Genomic DNA, 20,823 nt, shown 5'->3' with positions numbered 1-20,823 from the left:
ACGCCATCAAGTAATACTTTCTTGTGTTTACTTTTCCTGGCTTTGCTTTTTCTGCCTCAAATTTTGATATGCGTGCCTACCTGCCTACGCTGTGCCACTAGGCTGCTGAATAACATATAATATCAGACATAGGAAGCCTCATTAGCTGACAAAGTTTGTCCACAAAACTCCATATCGGAACTGCAGAAATGGCGAGTGTACCAGACCCAACTCTTGGCAACACATTTTCAATAAATGTGCCAAAGGAACCAGACGTCGGCATTGTTAAAGATGAGATGTCTGAAGCAGAGCGATTGTTTCATTATTCTTATGCAGCGCGTTCTGAGGAACCATGCTTTTTAGCGTTTCGTGGGCTGCAAATACTTAACATTACCCACCTCCAGCTGGAATTAGCAAAGAAAAAAGGTGCCATAAGGACAAACAACACAGCTTCTAACACCGATATTCAAGACCTAGCTTCAATCTTGCACCAGTATGGTAAGCTTCCAGCATTAATGATAGTGTCTCTGAGGTTTTAGTAACATGCATTTGAAGCCGATGCAATTCGAGATTATGCTTTCCTTTCAGGCCTTCAAAATATCGCTGGGTCTCAAGCACAAGAAAAGCGTCGGGATCTGACATATGCTTTTCCCGACATTGCCGGCTTACCGGGCGATCCATTTAATTCGGCTTACCGTCGTCTGCCAGATCAATCGTTGATTCCAGTCGACCCTCTAAGAAAGTGGCTCAAAGCGCGTCTGCCATGTCAACTGACATACACCAAGCGCGAGCAACTGCTTCGTACAGACGAGTATCTCAAAGGCGAGCCGCCAGAACAAGTTTCTCTCTTCGTCGATAAACTTGCACGATTTATAATCGCCTTCACAGGTGGACTGAGTCTTGTAGTCCCCATGCTCATTATGAGAATCGGGGAGAATTTGACGAAGAGTTTAGTGACGACGAGTATAGCTGTGGTATTGTTTGCTGGAATCACAAGTCTTGTTCTCCGTGCAAATAACATGGAGACCGTCGCAGCAACTGCAACATATGCAGCCGTGCTTGTGGTTTTTGTTGGGACAAGTGGGTGATAGATCGAGTTGGATATTTTTTGGACTATCGAAAATCAATTTGAGACATCGCTTTTGGTCGCGACTTCCGTTTGTGTACCGTCACGTGTGACATCTAACGATTACTCATCCGCCTCCTGACCTCCATCCGACATGCTCATTTCACACAATGAACCATCTTCTCCAGAGAACTCAACTCTATCAAATGTACATGATACCGCGCGCAAGTGCCGCGCATAGAGGTGGTACGACGTTTGGACGAGAATATTTAGTCTCAACATGACATCTCATGATTTTCTTTACCACTTTTCTGGATTGCAGATCTTCCTCTAGCCCCATCAAGGAAACGGGACTTCCCCAAAATCTTCAAGCAGAAATATCCTGATTCTAATACAAGCTTACTTGTTGCGCGGCACTAAGTTCTAGTTCGCGTTGAAGTTGCCTTTACAATGTGATTCCTGGCTTTTTGTGGTACGAGATAGGAGTTCGTATTTTTGACTCTATCCTAAAAATCATGCTTTGTCGCTTTTGATAGAACTCTATTCTAAATTGGTCTGGCCCGGATTCTATGATCGTCATCCCGCCTCGCCCGCATCATTCTGACTCCACCCCCACATGTATTCTAGCTTCCCTTTCTGTGGGAAGATCTCGGCATTTGGATTAGGCGCAAAATGGTCTTGGAATTTTACGATTCGAACGGTGCTATGGCGGTTCTTCAATCCTCTTGAGTATATATACTTTGTATTCCTTATTCCAGCAAGAACGGTTTCCGTTTTCACACACCACCTTGAAGTTCCTAGATACACAAATTCCAGTTCCTCGTCTCTTCTATATACTATTCATAATATAAATAATCAAAATGCCTACCGTCCACGCTAAAACCGATCCAGCGATCCTCTCCCAATTCGAAAAAGACATCAAAGACGTCCATCTCATTTACGACTACGCAGCTCAGGACGCGAACGGAAATCCCGAAAAATGGAAATATGAAATGTAACCCCCCTATGTCCATCCTGTCACCAAACTTCACTGACACCCCCAGGTACTTCGCCCACCCTACCCTTATAATCTACGCCATCCACGGGGGGCCCATGGCCGGTCGCGTCAACTACCAACGCTGTTCCTTCCAGTGCATCCGTCCCGGTGCTCTCTGGCAATGCAACTGGCTTGAAGAAACCGGAACAATATGTTCTCTCGTCTACGATATCCCGAATAAGAAAATCAGTACCTTACTTGCGTTTTCGCAAGGACATTGGGAAAATGCAAAGGAAGCACATGGAGATAAGCGAAACTCGGAGGATTTCGAACGGTGGAGAAAACTGGGAAAGATCGGAGGACCAACGGATAGATATATGTTGAATGAGCAGGCGGATATTCTGGAGGTCTTTAAGGGGAAGGGGGATTTGGAGTGGGTGGAGGAAGATGTGGAGACTATGTGAAGAGTTGAGCAGGTGCATATCTTCACTTTGATGGGTGTGAAAGTCAGAAACTAGTGTTGGTGTCTTGTTCGTTGAAATTATTTCAACGGCGATTTTGTGTGTGATTATAAACATTGTGAATACCTAGTATAGTCGGGACCACGATTTACATAGATAATGTCCAAAATTTGTAAGAACATCAGTGTAGAAAGCCCAGCAAAACATTTCAGATTATATCATTATTGGTTCATGTGTAATATTATTTTGTACATGGAAATGACCCGTAATCGTTCCTTCCCGTCAGACCAACGCCCCATCACCGTTTGTCCTCATGTCAATTCAACCAACCATTATGCGCCCATAAGAAATAAACCTCTAATCTGCAAGTTTTCTCTTTTGTCGCTCTCTCTCCATTTTCTTGAAGAAGGCAGAACTCTCTCCTTTGTTCTTCTTCAGATCCTTATTTCTGCTCCTATTTTGCTCAACATATGCCATATCCTGCCCACCAGCCAAATCTGCGAGTTTGCCCGCAGTTCTTCTAACATTCGACTTCTTTTTCGGTCTGGGTTTGCCGTCGTTTCGATGGAACAAATCGTCTCTAAGATCTTCCTGGAACTTCTCCTCGTCCATGTTGTGAAGCATGACGTTTTGTAAAAGCTCTCTTCGGTCCTGGGGCGTGTTGAATGCAAGACCAGGGAGATCTTCAATACCCTGGAGATGAGTAATGGCTTTGAATGCATAACCTTGGTCGACAAGGAATGCTTGACGTTTTGAAGAATAATACATCTCTTTGGTATCTTTGGAAACTAAAGAATAGAAGAATGCATTGAAACCTTCATCGTTTCTACGTTTTGCTCTAAGAATTCTGCCCAATCTTTGTGCTTCCTGTCGACGGGAACCAAAATGAGACGAAATTTGGATAAGACATGTTGCTTCAGGTAAATCGAGAGAAGTGTCACCAATCTTCGAAAGAAAGAGTGTATTGATATTGGGATTGTGTTGGAAGTTCTCCAGAATTCGAAGACGTTCGGTTTGAACCGTACCACCATAGATGAAAACTTTCCCTAACTTTTGAGCGTAGACGTGCAAGGCGTAAACATTGTCAGAAAACACAATAATCTTATCGCCACGCTTCTCATGATAGTCTATCAAGAACTGACACGCCTGGAACTTCCGGGGATTCATTGTAGATATCAAGCCCTGCTTGCGACTAGGTGCTTTCAGATACTCCGAGTGAAACTCAGTAGTCATTGGGCACCAGACTTCGGCACATTGAACTCTAGCAATGTGACCTTGAGCTGCGAGTTCCATCCAGTTGGCTTCATACAATTTGGGACCGATCAAGAAGTTCAAATCTTCAATTTTATCATCCTCACGAAGTAAAGTAGCCGTCAAACCTAGTTTCGAATGAGTTTTGATTGATGATGTGACTTTTCTGAAAATTTGAGCAGGGACAACGTGGACCTCATCTAGAAGCATCAGGCCCCATTCTCTGCTCGTCAAGAAATCCATCATCTTTTGGGCGTCGAAAGCTCGCGCACGTGTCTGCGTGACCATAGAATAAGTTGTGACAATGATACCGGTACTCCTTGTGAATTTCTCTTTGTGGTCCGAAGTAAATACCGCAATATCAGCTGGATTGATGTTGGACCATTTCAAGAATTCCTGTCGCCATTGAACAACTGACATAGAACTTGTGCAGAGGACAATGACACCCTTCTTGATTGTGCAAGCCGCGGTGATGCCAACTAAGGTTTTTCCAGCTCCACAAGGCAACACAATAATACCACTCTTAGCTCGACCGTTACCAAACATTTTACTCAAGCTTTTCTCCTGGTAATGTCGAATTTGGGCACTAGGCCTCAAATCAATCTCGAGATTTGGATTGACTTCGTCATTGCGGAAATCGTATTCTTCGAGTACAGGCAGTGCGAGGTCTAGGCATCGTTTTTGTACCGCTTCTACGCAGTTATCAGCGATCTCAAACGAATGAACTGCCTCTTCTTCGTCATCATCATCGTCCTCTTCATTAAGCTTTGCATAAATATCATCCTGCGTAGGTTCTTGTCCTGCTTGCTGTCTATCTGTTACACTCTGGCGTCTATCTCCAGTTTGCTGAACTCCAGCTGCATTCTTCGTTCCTGGGATAACCAAGGCACCCATACTAGGTGCTATAGTTGTAGTTGTGGACCCTTGAACCCTGAGCGGACCAATTATAGGATCCGACAGAAGACGTTGTAGCAAGTCAGGATCTGAAGTTTCGACATAATGTTTTGTGTTCTTAAGGACCAGCTTGACTTTACCATAACTCTGAGAACAATTGATGATGAACTTTTTAACATTCTCAGGTATAGGTATCTTTGAAAGGCGGTCAAGAACATTGACAATATCCTTTGGATCCAAGCCAACTGATACAGCGGCATATAGACTATGAGGTGTTAAAGCATATTCGTGTAAAAAGCTAGGTCTCGACTTTGGCTCTGCTATTGTGGTCAGGAAATCTTGAGCATGCGCTGCTAGTGGAGAGAAACTTTCTAGGATAATGCGCGCCTTCTCAGGATCTATCCATAAAGGGCGATTTGCGTGATCAGGCTTTAGTGATAGGTATGAAAAATCGTTATTGCCAAAGTGGTGACTAGCAGAGTCCCTAACTAATTTGGAATCCGATCTTGGCCGGTAACTCTCTGCTGAGAATTTATTTATGGTCTTTGCAATACTGGCCTTCTCTTCCTCTGTAGCTTCTAGACCTTGACGTTCAAGTTCGTCTACGGTACCATCTTGATAGTCATCATCACTATCACCACTGCTCATATTACTACGAGGGGTTGCAGGTCCTGGTGTAGAGACAGCAGAGTCTTTGTTCGATTTGGTAGAGCCTCTCACACCTGGGAGTTGTTAGTCATTACAGATTCATATTAAAGCAAGTATACAGCCTCATACTTGATGTGGCTTTCCTTTTTGGAGGCATCTCGAAGTTCCTTCAAATAATTATATCTTGTGGGTTGTTTGATTTATTTGGAGGGACTCGAGAAACAATGATCTAGGTTTCCCTTTTAATGTCGGTGGGAGAACTAAGAGGCGTAAGGCTGAGTTACTGATTAATAAGCTTGGCACGCTAAAATTATTTGGTTCAGCCTGGGATTCACTGTTTTGGAACCATTTTTCTGGATCGCATGTGAAGCCGTAATTGGAGTTGGCCGATAGATATCAACGACGTCCTCCAGCAGAAGATCGTTGACCAAACAATACACTCAAATACGTCAAATCACCATACCCATATCATGTGGTAAGATGTGATTATTCTCAGAATCATTCAGCAATCTAACAAAAATCTAGTAAACATATTCTCAACGCGCAAGTTTCCATTCGGTCGCCATGCTGTAGGAACAACCTTCTAAGATAGTTTTCCCATACTAAACTCCAACCAAAGGTCGAAAATGGTTTGACTGTGCCGAATGTCACCAGGAAACTGAATCACATCCTCTCAAGAAAACCACAGAAATGGTATTACTTGCTCCCACACCCCGCTTTCCTCGACCCGTCATACTAACTGCAGTGTGAAGACTTTCGCATGCAAAAAATGCAAAAAGGCATTCAGAAAGGATTTTGCCGATGAGACAGATGACGGAGATGAATACTGCCCGCACTGCGATAATCATTATGTCATCGATGCAATCGAGCCAAAGCCAATGCTGAAATTCGAAGGCGAGGATGTCAGGAAGGATAGTAGAATGATTAAGGATGATCGACTGCAAGGGAAGCAACAGAGAACGATTTTTGATGTGGAGGAGGCTCCAAACAAGTTGGGATAATACGAGACGTCATGAACATGGAAAGTAAAAAGGGGTCTGAATTTAGCGGCATAGGCATGGGAACTTGGGATGTAGAGCGAATGATTAATAAGAAGCTGATAAGCATATATCACGGAAGTGATACTGTTATGGCACTTGGTACCCAATATGAACTTGAGATGCATCAGAAGCATCAAAGCTGTGTCATTTCGTCGCTCATTGCTATATTACAGAGGCTCTATGAAGTGCAGAAAGTCATAAATATCAATCCACTTATTGGGCAGCAGCATCATCAGGTCCTCTCGCCAAGATTGAAGTGGTGCCTCCCGATCGACCACCCTTCTTCTTAGCAGCTTCCTCGGATTTCTCTTGCTCGATATCCTTCACATATTTCTCAATATCCTCCACTGGCAACATCTCAATGAGCTTGCCTGGTGCCATGATAGCAATCTCAATATTCTTCGCTCCGGTTTGGACAACTTCCAGTAAAGACTTGATTGTCAATTTGATGGTAGCTTCCCTATCCATATCATCCTTGTGGTTTCTCTCTAGGAATTCTCGTACAGTCTTGCTTGATCTACCGATAGCATTGGCTTTCCTAGATGCTTGTTAAAATATGTAAAATCCATAGAATAAAATCAACATACCATGCGGAGTAGATTCCAGATGGCTCTGTTTGGTATAATCTTGGAGTCTGATCATTGGGGTCGAATCCAACAATCAAAGTACTAATACCAAACGGTCTAACACCACCACTTTGTGTATATCTTTGTTGCACACCAGCCACATACTTCGTGATGTACTCTATTGTGACTGGATCCTCCACTGTAAGACGATGCGATTGTGCTTCTAATCTTGCCTTGTCGACCAAGATTCTTGCATCGGCATTGAGACCTGCAAAAGCTAGGCAAACGTGGGTATCGACGAGACCAATTTTTGATGGCGTAATACGGGTATCTTGTAACTTCATTGCGGAACGCTTCTCACATCCTAGAACGACAATATCCTTGCCCTTTACTCCAACGGCGCATGTTCCTAGATTTCCGTATAAGCTGTTGTCCACTGATTGCTTATAGCTATTTTAAGTACCTCTCTTGACGGCTTCGAGAGCATATTCGACTTGGAAGACATGACCATCCGGACTATGACAGCTGTTAGGTTGATTTTTAAATACAAATCGATTCGTAAACTAACCTGAACACTATTATATGTTAGCTACCTTTATTAATATATCTACCCAATGGAAATAGCTTACCAGACAACGCTCTATCATATCCTGAAGCCATAATTTATGATAATCTGAACCGTAAAGTGAAATTAAATGGAGTTATTGGGTATTTTGAAAAGGATCGAAGCTTAATGGGAAATGCGGGAAATATTGATGAAGCTTGATGTTTGAACTGCAGGCAGCTCAGCATACGAAGCTACGCGACAGGAAGGTCTAACGGACATGAGCCTGGCTCCACAATCCTCAGGCATTAACTCAACAAGGCTGTAAATATGCGGGATGTCCGCTAAGGTAGCGCACGAGCTATGTCAGTGCAAGGCAGAATCACAGCCTTTCGAAATTTAGCTGAAACGCCCCGAGCCATTGCGAATCGGATTCTTTTCCAAAATTCCCAAGACAATTTTTTCCAATATCCTGACACTTTCAAGATTCTAAATTTGTCAGAAAAAATATACTTTTCTTGAAAGCCCCAAAGTTGAAGGTTCACTCAGACGTGCAACAAAACTTTTGGAAGAGATAGACTAATAAGCCTGGATAAAGCTCGCCATTGTGACCCCACTCTTAATTTCTTCCCCTCAAGAATTTGGGAAGCCTTCTTCAATTTGGACATCACAAACATGGCAGTTCGATCACGTATTGCTCTCGCGGCCCGCAGAGCTAGGGTATCGCCGGCGTCATCCTCATGCTCGAAAATAAGACCATTACGACCATTGACTCAAACTCGATGGCAAAGTACCGCTAGTACGGAAGACACTGAAGGAATAGCCAAAGGAACAACTGGCACATCGAAGACCATAAAATTCACATCCGAAACATACCCTGATATAAAGCGAGACTCGAGGTTTGCACAAATTACTGAGGAGAATGTGAAATTTTTCAAGGATTTACTGGGGAAGGAATCTGCGATTATTGATGGAGTTACAAAAGATGCAACAGATGATCTTGAACCTTTCAATGGAGATTGGATGCGCAAGTATAGAGGACATACAAGTTTGGTTTTGAAGCCTGGATCCACCGAGGAAGTGAGCAAGATTTTGAAATACTGCAATGATAATATGTTAGCAGTTGTGCCACAGGGTGGAAACACTGGACTTGTCGGTGGTTCCGTTCCTGTATTCGATGAAATTGTTATCAACATGAGTCGAATGAACCAAATTCGATCGTTTGATGAGGTTTCAGGTACCCTTGTTGTGGATGCTGGTGTTGTTTTGGAAGTTGCGGACAATTATTTGGCAGAGCGCAAACATATCTTCCCATTGGATCTCGGCGCAAAAGGATCATGTCATATTGGAGGTAATGTAGCAACAAATGCTGGAGGTTTGAGGCTGTTGCGATATGGAAGTTTACACGGAAATGTTCTCGGAATCGAGGCAGTTCTACCAGATGGAACAATTGTGGATGATCTCTCTAAATTGCGAAAAAACAATACTGGTTATGACTTGAAACAATTGTTCATCGGTGGTGAAGGTACGATCGGTATAATCACTGGAATCTCAATCATTTGTCCTCAGCGATCAAACGCCATCAATGTCGCATTCTTCGGCCTCGAATCTTTCGAAAAGGTCCAAGAAGCTTTCAAAGAAGCAAAAGGTCAACTTTCTGAAATTCTCTCTGCTTTCGAACTTATGGACAGTCATAGCCAAGATTTAGTTCAAAGAGTAACAAAAAATAAGAGACCATTGGAGGGTGAGTATCCTTTCTACTGTCTCATCGAAACCAGCGGTTCCAATTCCGAACACGACCAAGAGAAATTGAACAATTTCCTCGAACATGTCATGGAGAAAGAGATCGTCTCAGATGGTACTTTAGCCGAGAATGCAACACAAATCAAGGATCTCTGGAGCTGGAGAGAAGGTATTCCCGAATGTCTCGGTCACTGGGGTGGTGTCTACAAATACGATCTTTCCATTCCTTTGAAAGAACTCTATCAACTCGTCGAAGATGTACGAGAAAAAATCACTGAAGCTGGTCTCATCGGCGATACTGAAGATCACCCTGTCGTAGGCGTAGTAGGTTATGGTCACATGGGAGATTCGAATTTGCATCTCAATGTAGCTACTCGAAGCTATGATAAAAGAGTTGAGAAAGTATTAGAGCCATTTGTGTATGAATGGATTGCCAAGAGGAATGGAAGTATCAGTGCCGAGCATGGGCTAGGCTTGGCGAAGAAGAATTATATTGGATATAGTAGGAGTGAGACGATGATTGGGTTGATGAAGGGGATTAAGAACCTCTATGATCCTGTAAGTTTTATGACTAGGTTTATACGATTAGATTTGTGGATATGTACTGACTTTGCATAGAATGGAATCATGAATCCATATAAATACATCTGAGTGGATATGAGGAAGCTTGCGGCTGTAGTTTAGGATGACGTCACATGTCTATATGGGAGAGTTGGACGTTATATTTGTTAAGCGGGCAAGAGAAAACTCAAGTGAATGAAGGATTGTATATACTCATATTATATACCCAAACTCTCGAAGTATATAACACTCATCATCTAAGCAACAGCGAGACGTGTCACTAACACCTCCAACTTATCCTGTAACTTCCGTTTTTTTATTTATTTATATCTCACTCTAACCTCATCTCTACAAGGCGATGTCTTCCCACAAGTTACATAAACTGAGTCCTCAAGCTATCAAACCGCATTCAAAACATCAGCCCTGCACTAGTCATATCGTCCGAAAGCTTCATACAGCTCTTCAACTCGAAAAATTTCTGCCATTGGTTCTTGTATATCATCATGAAATCTTGATTACGGATGTAACTTTCTCGACTGTTGTGATAACCCTTAACCAGTGTAAAAGAGACGTGACAGCGTGGTAGTAGTCCATGTCTTCATTATCTGAGCAATTTTCTACCCCGCTGCAAAGTTGCATCTCTTATCAAAGCCTGTGCTGAACCCTGCATCAACAACGCACGTCATTTTCTCCACCTGCCTTTCCGAGCGACGGAGCCGAGGAATATGTCATTGGTCACTGGACCTATCTATATACTTCGTAAAGAAGCATTAAACTCTCCCTCCTCTCCTCTCTCATCCTTTCATCTTCTCATCCTAAAGATCTACACCACAAACCCCGCCATGTCCAACCCCTCCCCCCTCGTCCATTTCTACGACCTCTCCGGTCCGCAACCCTGGTCCCCCGCCTGCTGGCTCACCCGCTACGCCCTCAACTACAAAAACATCCCCTACGACGTCGAGAAAATCTCCTACCCCGCCATCAAACCACTGTGCGAGAAACTTTTCCCCGACATGACGAATCTCAGCGCCACCGTTCCCATTATCGAGATTCTCGCAGCGCCCCGTGTCGCGCTGAATGATTCGACGCCGATTGCTCAGCTCTTGAATGAGAGGTTTACAGAGGAAAATGGGTATAGGGATTTGAAAGGCGTGGAGGATTTAGAGGGGTATGAAGCGACTAGCGCGCAGTTTTTGGGGAGATCGATCTTAAGGTGGATTATGAATGATGTGTATGAGAATGCGCTGGATAAGGATGATGGGTCGCGGGAGTATTTTAAGAGGACGAGAGAGGAATTTTTGGGGTGCGAGTTGAAGGATGTTATGGAGGTGAGGGGGGGTGGGGAAGCGGCTGTGTTGGAGGATTTGAAAGGAAGTTGGGAGGGGTTGAGGGAGAGGATGGTGGGGGATGATGGGGAGAGTGAACGTAAGTTTCTCATTTGATGATTTGAGTTTTGGGTTTTGAAGAGAGAATGCTGATTAGTGATAGCGACATATGTTGATTTCTTTGATGCTGCTAATGTTAAGTGGATAGCAGCGGTTTCTGAGGAGAAATTGGAAAAGTTGATGGATTTGTATGGAGATGATACTTTTGTTAAGCTGATGAAAAAGGTTGAACCTTGGTCTCGATGATGATTAAGCGAGTGGGAAGCAGATATATCAGTGGGAGGAAGTTACTCAAAGCAAGGCGCAAATCCCTAACATCTGGTTACTTAAGGTTTCTAAGACTTATTTAACAAGCAACTTAACTATTGTGGTGTTTCTGGTTACAATTTGACTTATGCCGCTTATACTATACCTTTATGATAAAGAAAACCCTGTGCCTACAAACCCCTATGCTGAGCCTCTGAGGTCCTCATATCCTAGAATAAGTCTTTAACACGAACTTCCATGTTGCGGTAACTTCAGCTTATCGCTCAGTGTCAAGAATAGTTTAGTCGGAACTATTGTCTATAACCCCAAGGAGAGGAAGGAGAATAATGACGCGGAGCATAATCCGGAGACTACTGTAGTCTCGTAAATATCCTAATTTCAAAACAGGACATTATACGTTGTGCAGAAATTTTTTAGTACTTGCACGGTCTAGAAAGTTGCATACATTACCTACCTAGGTAGTTAAAGCTGTGCCAAAAACTCATATGTAGCATTTCCATTGATTCAGAATCTTTGATCTCGCAGTTCGAATCGGAGTTGTCCTCAAAGCTGAAGGTGAAGCCGAGGTAGCATAGTACTATTCGATACATCTATTGATCCTGAAGGATCCAAATCTTAATATCAAAGGGCCATCAGAGAAGATACTAGACTCCGGGCTTCAAATATTTTTCGAATTTGTTCGGTCCATCATAAATCTACAGATCTTCGAAGCGAAGTAGCTTGACATGCCAAGATTTGTAAACATAACATGAAATATGGACATCTAAGCTCACATGAATTTCATCATTGTATGCTGAACTCAAATAAATTCAATAGGAAGAGAACTCCTGACTAAAATAACAAACATCCAATCGTCCTTTTCGAACATATGAAATCGAAATGCAAAGAGACCGCAGAAATGTCTTCTCCAACCGATACGCAAGATAAAGATCAAATCAAGTATCGTGATTAATCAACCCATTCCCCGGGTATAGATATGTTTGCAAGAGCAGCTTGAAGTGGATTCTCAATGAGTTTCCAAAAATCCCCCGCATATTCATCCCTCCATTCGATTGCCCATAAATCCCAATCCTCAATACGAGGTCCATGCTTGGATCCTAAGATGTTTTCCAGCAGCCAATCCTCATCCGAGTCTTGGGCCATTCTTTTCTTTTTATAAATTGCAGATTCTACTTCGCCGTATGTGTTGAGATCGACACCTAAATTGACCACAAATCCAAGCCACGTCTCGAAGCCCCAAATTTCTCCTTCTTGGACGTCAACTCTTCTATAGCAAAGCTGAATCTTCCTTTGCAGCACCGTTTCGTGATTATCGTCCAAGGTATGGATTGAAATACCGGTCGACATCATTTTCTTGACAAGGTCCACCATCCCTTCATCTTTAAAATTATCTTGCGAAAATTCTCTGCAGGCTCTTATAAAGAATTCTTTCACGGCAATGTTATCACGATGCAGTGCAACGTTTGCCTGGAAATTAGGATCTTCAAGATATGATAAAATCACATTTTGAGATTGTACACCATGCTCGACAAGAAAACGTGAAGCAATATACACTTTATCAATGAAACTTATCTCGCCAGAACTCATCAATGTGCGCTGTTGAAGATAGTGAAACATTTCTGTAGGACAACCAGTACTGCTAGCTAGTATGTGCATCTGATCAATAAGCTCCGAATCTGCCCCTGCTTCGATGAGGGTTCGTAAAATAACAAGTGCGTGAGTATGATCTAATGCTTGAAAGCGATGTCTTCGATCCCAGGAGACACTGAAAATAAACACTCCTAAAGGTGTTTTGCTAACGATAATTAGCTATGTAGACCAATTTAAAATAAAATACGCAAGACTGATTAGCATACCCACGAGCTGCGTCGCTTGAGATATCCGCCCCGTTCTCCAGGAGAAGCTTACATAAATCAAGATGATTATTTGAGGCAGCTATCTAAATTAAGATTAGTTGTCGATAATTGAATAAGTCCGTATTGAATCCGTGCAAAGCTTACGTGTAGTGGCGTACCCTCATCCCAAAAACTTACATGCCGGAGGCCTCCCACAAACCGATCGTTCACAAAAGCCGTTCGATTTGCCAACATCTCCTGTACACCAACAACATCCCCATCTCTCAGGACCTTGAAGAAATCCGATTCGACGTCCAAAGTACGATAAGTCTGAATGTTGAAGTTCCATCTTAAAGTTGATAGATCTCTGGTGTACATACATTGCCACGCTCTATTTGACAGCCATGCTGGAGGTTTGTATTTCGCCTCAGTTTCTTCAAACCGATTTCTATTCCGTTGTTGTTGTGTCTTTCGAACATCAACGGAGCCCATCAAATAGACGGACCACCTTGACGAGTAATCTTGACTATAAATCTGTGCGGAGGTACAATCTTTGGGTACAAAACGTGGGGTTGAATTGCTGTGACATTCGGAGTTCTGTGGCTGTGAAGTTGTTGTAATGTCTCTATTCATCGAGGACATTTGGGTGGTTGGACTCGGCAATGGTGGTACTGGAATAAGCTTCTGATGGTTTATCAAAAACTGATCGAGAGAAGCCTGCATTTTTAACTCGAAGACTGGAAATTGTTGTTGAAGAGTGGCACTGCTACCTGTGAGTAACCCGCGGTCTCGCAAAAAAACACTGGCAGAACTCACTTTGTCTGCCATGTGATCGCGAGATTCATCACTTTTGAAGCATTTTTCATCCTCTTCTTTAATCTCTTAAGTTGATCCTTTTTCAGTACCACCTTCGTGGCACCTAGTTTGCTTCTCCATTTATTGCCTGAGTTCATCTCCTTCCCAAGAGCCTTTACAAGCTCGTTTAATTCATTTGAGGAATCTTCACATAACTTTAGACTATGCTCAAGGAACATGTCCGAAGCCCTGCCGGAAGAAGTTATTCTGGCTTGGCTCTCAAGAATGCTTCGAAGTATCAAATGATGGGAATCAATCTCTCGCGCCAAAAAGCTAATATCATCCGGCGCATCTTTAATTTCATCCCAATAACCCTTCAGCTTGATAATACTAGAAGCAAGACTGCCCGCCAGCTGAGCAACACCGATGCCACTAGCAACTGTGCCAAGAACCTCTGCCATGTTTTTCAATTGTTGAAAGAAAGATAAGTTGGATAGAATTGTGAGGTTATCTGGTTTGTCAAGTGGTCGAGAAGATACAGCCTCAAACCGGCTGTGCTGACTCCAGCTCATGTATGCAAATCAGCATCCAATCAACCCTGGTGTTCTCCACTCTCCAGAAACTATTTGTTGATCCAATAACATTGAAGTGAGATTTGGAATAAGAACATTCTTGATATAGCAAAAGTAGGTATCTTGTATTAACCCAAAGGCTATTAGAATGGAAAAGAAGCATTTGATGGATGAGAATGAGAGTTTATTATGTTAATTATTTGGGCCAAATTGTCGAGTTCTTCGAAGCAGATGTCAAGGCAGTGAGAGTGTCCGAAAGACGCCTATATCTTGAGATGGAAGAATTAGTTTTAATCCACCATATCATAACATATGAAATCAGATTAAAAATCTGTTAAAAGATCAAACAGAGTAAAAAATAAAAGAACCCCTCCTTACCGAATACCTTCTACTACCAGCATGCTTGACACGACCTATAGGACAGGAGAAGAGATATAAAACAATTGCAGTTTTGTATTTCCTATTTTTCAGATCCAATTTAGCAACAGCGCAATCGTGCAAGTATCAGGTAAAGGTGTATATTCGATCAATGACAAGTTTTTCCAATTACCTTTCTGTGAAGTCCGTGAAGTCACTCACCTACCTAGGTACCATTATATCATAATCATCATGTATTCATACCACTTTTCCATCATGTTGAAACATCTCGATATCCCCTCCGAATTCCACTTCGAAGTTTGTCTTATTCGATGGGAACCACTTCAAAATATACGACGATGAGAATTATGTGTAGTTGAGAAGATCTAGTTTTGAGGGGAATGATCTACGAGTACTTCTAGAAAGAACGATCTTTAACTGAGCCACAACCTAACTTCACACTAACAATCCTCTAGTTCGACCCAACCTACCAACCATTCTACAGAGTGTTTTACATCTATCAACCGCGTGGAGAATGGATTCAGAAGGACTATCGATCAATTACCTTACATCACAACTTATATATAATCCAGAAGAAAAACACATCCCCACACATTTCCAAGTCTCCTAGCACTCATCGATTCACACAATTGATACCCACGCACCAACTCATTCCCATTACTCCCCAAGCCAAGAACCCAAAAGTATCACGAGCACCCACCCCACCACACTACCAAGCCAAGACCCCCGGCTCCACAAACCCACCACAAACCACAACAACTTCATCCCGCTACCCGCTACCCGCTACCGCTATCCACCCGGCCCGGCTCCTACCCGTTCCTAGTATATTCTACTTCAGTAGTTGCGAAGCTTAAATGAATGAAACAATTACAGCCATAACCACGACCACGCGGAGATATAGTTGGTGAGCTAGTGAGTTGGTATACTTATGCAGCGGAATTATCTCTTCGTCATCGTGCATCTCTCTATTATTCATCTATGATCTACGATATGATCTCTCATATATGATATAGGTACGAGTACTTATTTGTAGATTAGTGATATATTCGCTGTCTACCAACCACATACAGAAACCACCATCTCCTAACCCACTTGATCATTTTAGACGAATAGGGGATCGACATATCTAGTCCTCAAGTCTCTAGATATGCGAGGAATGCAGCTAGATGAATAGATAGATGGACCGAGATGAGATGGATAAGATTTGAGAATCTTAAGATGATACTTTGTAATGTGGGATGGATATATATACGAGGATTTGGGTGTTGATGTGACGGTCAGATATGTTTACATATTTGGACTGATATAATGATAAATATCAAGTGCTTTACTTTACTATTCATATCATACTACATACCATACTATTTACCACTCCACTCTACCATACCACACTACATCATCTCCCCTCTACCCAACTCACCAAGCCCATCCCCAAAAGACACAAACACACAAACACAACAAACTTCCAAAGAACATATTAAAACCCCCGCAAAACCCATTCCAGAACAATTCAAATACCCATCCACCCATCCACCCATCCAACCCACAACAAAATCCCCCCCCCCCCACCCCCAAAAAACTATTACCACTATCTCAAAACCCCTATCCTAACGAGATAAATCCAGAAAAAGAAAACTATGATTCGCGAGGACCCTCTTCACTTCCCTATATTTATAAGTTTATCATCATAGCACGACCTCATCAGAGACTTCTCTCACTCTTCCCGATTTCTGCACATCTACAATAGATGTAATCTTATTATACTATATTACGAGCGAGTAGCGAATATGAAATATCATTAACATCTTATACCCACCCAGCTGCCAGAGATAACGCTGTATGTAGTTTACTAAATAAAAACAAGACGGCGACTGTGAAAAAAAAATAAAAAATAAAAAGAATCGAGGTACGAACAGTAATAATAATACTCTCATACATCCCAGGTATATTTTTTGTACTCTCTACACACCAACAATATGCTATGTACGCCCCAAGAAAATGCAATCTCAACCACGAACACCGAATCCAACCCCCAACCCTTACTCCGTACAACAATATAAAATTGCAAATCGCAAATCTTAAATCCCAAATCCCGATTCCTAAATCCTAAACCCTAAATCCTATACATACATAAGTATCCAACTCCCCCTCAAACACCCCATCACAAATACCAATACCCCACATCCGGGGCATCCCATTTCGCTTCGAGATTACACGAATTATCCGCCTTATAACAAACCTTCTGCATCGCACAATTGGGACATTTGACTTTCCATTTCCAGGCGGCCGAATCATACATCGCGTGTATATCGTTGAGATGTGTAAACGTGTGGCCTTTGGGACATGATTTTTTATTTTGCGTGTGCATCTTGCCTGGAGAGGCAACTGCAGTAGGTTGCGAAGTAATAGTTGTTAAAAGATCATAAGCGATTGCTGGATTATTTTTGCATAGGCTTGAAAACTCTCCTCTGTCGTTTAGCTCTCTTAAATGCTTTCCTGCAGTTGCGAGGGCGACGGATGTCAGAGAGGTATCGCTTTCTGGGAGTTCCTCGTATATAAGTTCCAGGCTAGCTGAGAAAGAAGGCGTGTTCCAATCAGTCACTATTGCTGCTTCGTACTTTTTCTTTGCGAGGGCTTTGAGAGCTTGAATATCGTATTTGTCGCCGATAATGTAGACCATAGTATTGATTAACAAACGTCCATAACCCTCCTCTTCAGCTTCTTCACTCGGCTCAGAAGTATCGTCATAGTCTTGAAGGTACAAGAAGTTGATCATTCTCGCGACAGTCTCAGGATCATCATCCTCTAAGTCGAGAACGCCAGTAACAGACTCCTGTATCAGTCTCAGTAATAATTCGGGGACATATACATTCCACAACGCTTAGTTGAGGTTTCAAATGGACTGAAGAGACAGGACTGACCATGAATCCTCCATTTGCTGCAGCTTGTATTGGTTTTGATTGTGTGCAAACGACGATTCGATGAACAGGGAATATTCGGGAGTGACATTTAATAACGAAATCACTATATTCGTTTGCACCCATCATTCTAATTCTAGATCAGCAAATACATCCTGCAACAACAGAATTCCAATCGCACTTAGCCCACAGGACTTTAGTCGTATCGACTGATTCATGATCACAGAATCTTACGGGAGACATCTGCGTGACAGGGATGAGAGCTAATATTTGATTTTTTTTCCTTTTCCGATATATGAAATGGCTATTCCAACAAACTTTTGATGCAGACAGGCGTATTTGAGAAGAGAGAGCCATGGAAGTAAGAAGTTGTTTGTTGTAGGAAAAATAAGGTGATTATGAATAACTTGTAGATCATTGAATGCAAGACAGGGGCAGTGCTCCCCATGGAGAAGTACAATAGCGTCATGCGCCCTAAATCCACCGCTCCAATGATTATTCCCCATTCCGTAATGAAAATCAAATAAGCAACACAAATTTAGTCAACATTTGTCTCCTTGAGCTTGGTATTTATAAAAGAAATTCGCGAATGTAGCAGGCTATATTGTAAAACGAGATATTTGCATTCTTAACCAATCAATAAACTCCAGTTGCCCTACCTATGATATACAAACCTAACGCATAACACCTAGTTGTCCATCAGTGGGTGCACGGACTTGTGAGAGCTGCCCCCAAAGTAATAACAAATCATGATTTATCCAAATTCCATCCGACTCCCGTAAAAAACAAACATACAGTCTGATTGCTTGATCTGTAACGGGTATTTTTTGCAGCTCCTAGAATCCCTGAGATAGTAGTTTACAACTATCATCGAATTAAAGTTTCTCGTAATCTCACGAGTCCATGAACCCACTCCACTGCTGGTCCAATCATTCAATTCCAAAACCATCCAGACTTGGAATTCTTTTTGGCTCGCGACTTAATTTCCTGATCATCAGTCTCCACTCTCTGCTGAGATTGAGAACCCTCAAAGTCAAAGTCAGACCTATTGATATCAGATTGCCGGGTCCCTGCTTTATCAACTGTATGACTAGACGTTGTTTCTGTTTCACTCCCGTCGTCAAATCTCTTCCATACACGGATCGTCGTTTCTACACTTCCATCTTCATTGGTAAAATGCTCAACGGTTGAGCTTGAAGACACTTCTCGTTTTGATCCGTTGGGCTCCGAGAGTGATTTGCCACTCATGCTGTTGGCTTCTTGCAAACCCGAGGAACTTGACCGACGAGATTCTTCGAAAGGTACACTTTTACCCTTCATCATTTTTTCTACTGCTGTAAGGGTTGACTCAAGCGTGGTGAAAAATTGATCAGGCGTAGTAGATGCATCTCGAAGAAAACTCTCATACATTTGTTCCTCGGTCTCGGCATTATTCTTGAACCCTTTATTCTGAGAGACAAATGAAGCTGCACCTCGACTGCTGGCGTCAAGTGCTTCAGATGAGGGAGAGTCTTTTGAAACATTGGTCGACTCTGGGCTAGGCAGGTTAAGTATGCCTAGTCTTTGAAGTCGCTCAATCCAATCCAATCCATTCTCCACTGTCGAAGTGATACTTTCGGGTCTTTCGGTGGTTGATCTCTCAATGCGGTCGACTGGAACCTCTGTATCGCGACTCTTCCCCTGGCTGATAAGAAGAAGGTCTTCAAATGCTTCGCAATAAGGAAAGTTGTCTCGGGGAGTGGCTCCACGAGGCCTATCATATGTTTTCGTACCTCTGATTTGCGCGTCGTAGAACTGGTGATGCGCATAGACAGATTGATTGAAAGATAAAAACAGCGGCGAATACGGCGACCCAAAAAGATAGGGCACTAGTGAGTGATCATCAGGATCGGCTTTGTATAACATCATCGCAGCAAAAGAACTCATGGTATGCCTAAGGTTGCCGGAGAAAGGGTTGGCTAAGGGAGACTGCAAAGGTGAATATAGCGGAATATCGGCAGTTCCGAAAACATTTAGCCACTGGTCATGTAAGAAGTGAACAAAATCTACGTCGCCGTGTGTAGTTTGTGACTTCTTTACAGGCATTTGGACTTCTTCGCCCTCCGACATTGTTGTATTCTCACTTCTTGCTTCTTCGGCTTCCTTCAATTCCCTCCGCCTCGCGTGTAGTGCGATTCCTCTTTTCAAATCCTCATCGGATGCGGACCATTGTGAAACATTCTGTGACTTTGAAAATGCCGATGGCAGACCAACGAATCCTTGTAGAACTGCACCTATTTGTTCATCGGCGAAGTGTCTGAAACGAATGAACGGGTTATTGGAATCCGATTGATTGTCTTTGGAGTTTTTGTCAATATCGCCTGGGTTTGATGATTTTGACATTGTGCTTTTGACGACGGTGATATTATTGATGTAGGTGATGTAGGTGATGTAGGTGATGTAGGTGATGTAGCGCAACAGCTATTGTAAGATGTATTGATGGTATCGTCGATTTTAGAGTTGTTGAGAGTTGATGGCTTGTTGATAAGATAGTAGTGGGGAGATACGGTAATGTACTGATTGTGAAGATATCATGGCACCTGCAATTTGTTGACCATTTTTGCGGGGTCTAGGAATTATTAATAAAGTTAGTGCCTGAGAGAGGAAGGCACGGCTCGTGTATGGGCACGTGTACAGACACGCTCGAGGCACGGCACGTACGTAGAGGCATGATTATTTGCGAATGGTTCATCCTTAGCTGGCCGTAGACCAAGGCATTCAACCAATGAATTCTTTTCATTTCTTCGTTTTATTATCGTAGACTTCACTCTGGACAGACAATGATAGCATTCACTGTCAACTAGGTACCGTACCAGTAGATTTTATTTCATTCTTCACTCACTGAGCGATATCATTCTATACCTCGGCTTACCACTTCTTACTATATAAATATAAATTAATATCA

General features: G+C 42.6%; 10 protein-coding genes across 10 annotated transcripts; 5 read left to right on the top strand and 5 right to left on the bottom strand.

Moving 5' to 3' along the window:
* Positions 1–188: 188 nt before the first annotated feature.
* On the top strand, positions 189–1,067 carry EAE98_007900 (uncharacterized protein; the record flags this gene model as incomplete). Its single annotated transcript, XM_038955523.1, has 2 exons — positions 189–477; positions 535–1,067. The coding sequence occupies 2 exons, from the start codon at positions 189–191 to the stop codon at positions 1,065–1,067; spliced, it is 822 nt and encodes a 273-aa protein (XP_038808252.1).
* A 180-nt stretch (positions 1,068–1,247) lies between these two features.
* Positions 1,248–2,670, top strand: EAE98_007899 (uncharacterized protein). The gene is made up of 2 exons (XM_038955522.1): positions 1,248–2,039; positions 2,089–2,670. The coding sequence occupies exons 1-2, from the start codon at positions 1,906–1,908 to the stop codon at positions 2,483–2,485; spliced, it is 531 nt and encodes a 176-aa protein (XP_038808251.1). The 5' UTR covers positions 1,248–1,905; the 3' UTR covers positions 2,486–2,670.
* Positions 2,671–2,839: 169 nt separating this feature from the next.
* On the bottom strand, positions 2,840–5,432 carry EAE98_007898 (uncharacterized protein; the record flags this gene model as incomplete). The annotated part of the gene is made up of 2 exons (XM_038955521.1): positions 2,840–5,349; positions 5,405–5,432. The coding sequence occupies 2 exons, from the start codon at positions 5,430–5,432 to the stop codon at positions 2,840–2,842; spliced, it is 2,538 nt and encodes an 845-aa protein (XP_038808250.1).
* Positions 5,433–5,745: 313 nt separating this feature from the next.
* EAE98_007897 (uncharacterized protein) lies at positions 5,746–6,276 on the top strand (the record flags this gene model as incomplete). Its single annotated transcript, XM_038955520.1, has 4 exons — positions 5,746–5,750; positions 5,801–5,844; positions 5,895–5,968; positions 6,028–6,276. The coding sequence occupies 4 exons, from the start codon at positions 5,746–5,748 to the stop codon at positions 6,274–6,276; spliced, it is 372 nt and encodes a 123-aa protein (XP_038808249.1).
* A 252-nt stretch (positions 6,277–6,528) lies between these two features.
* On the bottom strand, positions 6,529–7,541 carry EAE98_007896 (uncharacterized protein; the record flags this gene model as incomplete). The annotated part of the gene is made up of 5 exons (XM_038955519.1): positions 6,529–6,853; positions 6,903–7,290; positions 7,345–7,397; positions 7,450–7,456; positions 7,511–7,541. 5 exons carry the CDS (start codon positions 7,539–7,541, stop codon positions 6,529–6,531), a joined length of 804 nt encoding a protein of 267 aa, XP_038808248.1.
* A 559-nt stretch (positions 7,542–8,100) lies between these two features.
* EAE98_007895 (uncharacterized protein) lies at positions 8,101–9,819 on the top strand (the record flags this gene model as incomplete). Its single annotated transcript, XM_038955518.1, has 2 exons — positions 8,101–9,726; positions 9,787–9,819. 2 exons carry the CDS (start codon positions 8,101–8,103, stop codon positions 9,817–9,819), a joined length of 1,659 nt encoding a protein of 552 aa, XP_038808247.1.
* A 752-nt stretch (positions 9,820–10,571) lies between these two features.
* Positions 10,572–11,360, top strand: EAE98_007894 (uncharacterized protein; the record flags this gene model as incomplete). Its single annotated transcript, XM_038955517.1, has 2 exons — positions 10,572–11,154; positions 11,218–11,360. 2 exons carry the CDS (start codon positions 10,572–10,574, stop codon positions 11,358–11,360), a joined length of 726 nt encoding a protein of 241 aa, XP_038808246.1.
* A 969-nt stretch (positions 11,361–12,329) lies between these two features.
* EAE98_007893 (uncharacterized protein) lies at positions 12,330–14,472 on the bottom strand (the record flags this gene model as incomplete). Its single annotated transcript, XM_038955516.1, has 4 exons — positions 12,330–13,176; positions 13,238–13,320; positions 13,382–13,979; positions 14,033–14,472. The coding sequence occupies 4 exons, from the start codon at positions 14,470–14,472 to the stop codon at positions 12,330–12,332; spliced, it is 1,968 nt and encodes a 655-aa protein (XP_038808245.1).
* A 2,650-nt stretch (positions 14,473–17,122) lies between these two features.
* On the bottom strand, positions 17,123–18,122 carry EAE98_007892 (uncharacterized protein; the record flags this gene model as incomplete). Its single annotated transcript, XM_038955515.1, has 3 exons — positions 17,123–17,794; positions 17,883–18,009; positions 18,061–18,122. 3 exons carry the CDS (start codon positions 18,120–18,122, stop codon positions 17,123–17,125), a joined length of 861 nt encoding a protein of 286 aa, XP_038808244.1.
* Positions 18,123–18,812: 690 nt separating this feature from the next.
* Positions 18,813–20,261, bottom strand: EAE98_007891 (uncharacterized protein; the record flags this gene model as incomplete). Its single annotated transcript, XM_038955514.1, has 1 exon — positions 18,813–20,261. One exon carries the CDS (start codon positions 20,259–20,261, stop codon positions 18,813–18,815), a length of 1,449 nt encoding a protein of 482 aa, XP_038808243.1.
* Between the last annotated feature and the right edge of the window lie 562 nt (positions 20,262–20,823).

Source organism: Botrytis deweyae (assembly GCF_014898535.1).
Source record: "Botrytis deweyae strain B1 chromosome Unknown BDEW_019, whole genome shotgun sequence".
NCBI lineage: Eukaryota > Fungi > Ascomycota > Leotiomycetes > Helotiales > Sclerotiniaceae > Botrytis > Botrytis deweyae.
This window is presented reverse-complemented; position numbering and strand designations above follow the sequence as displayed.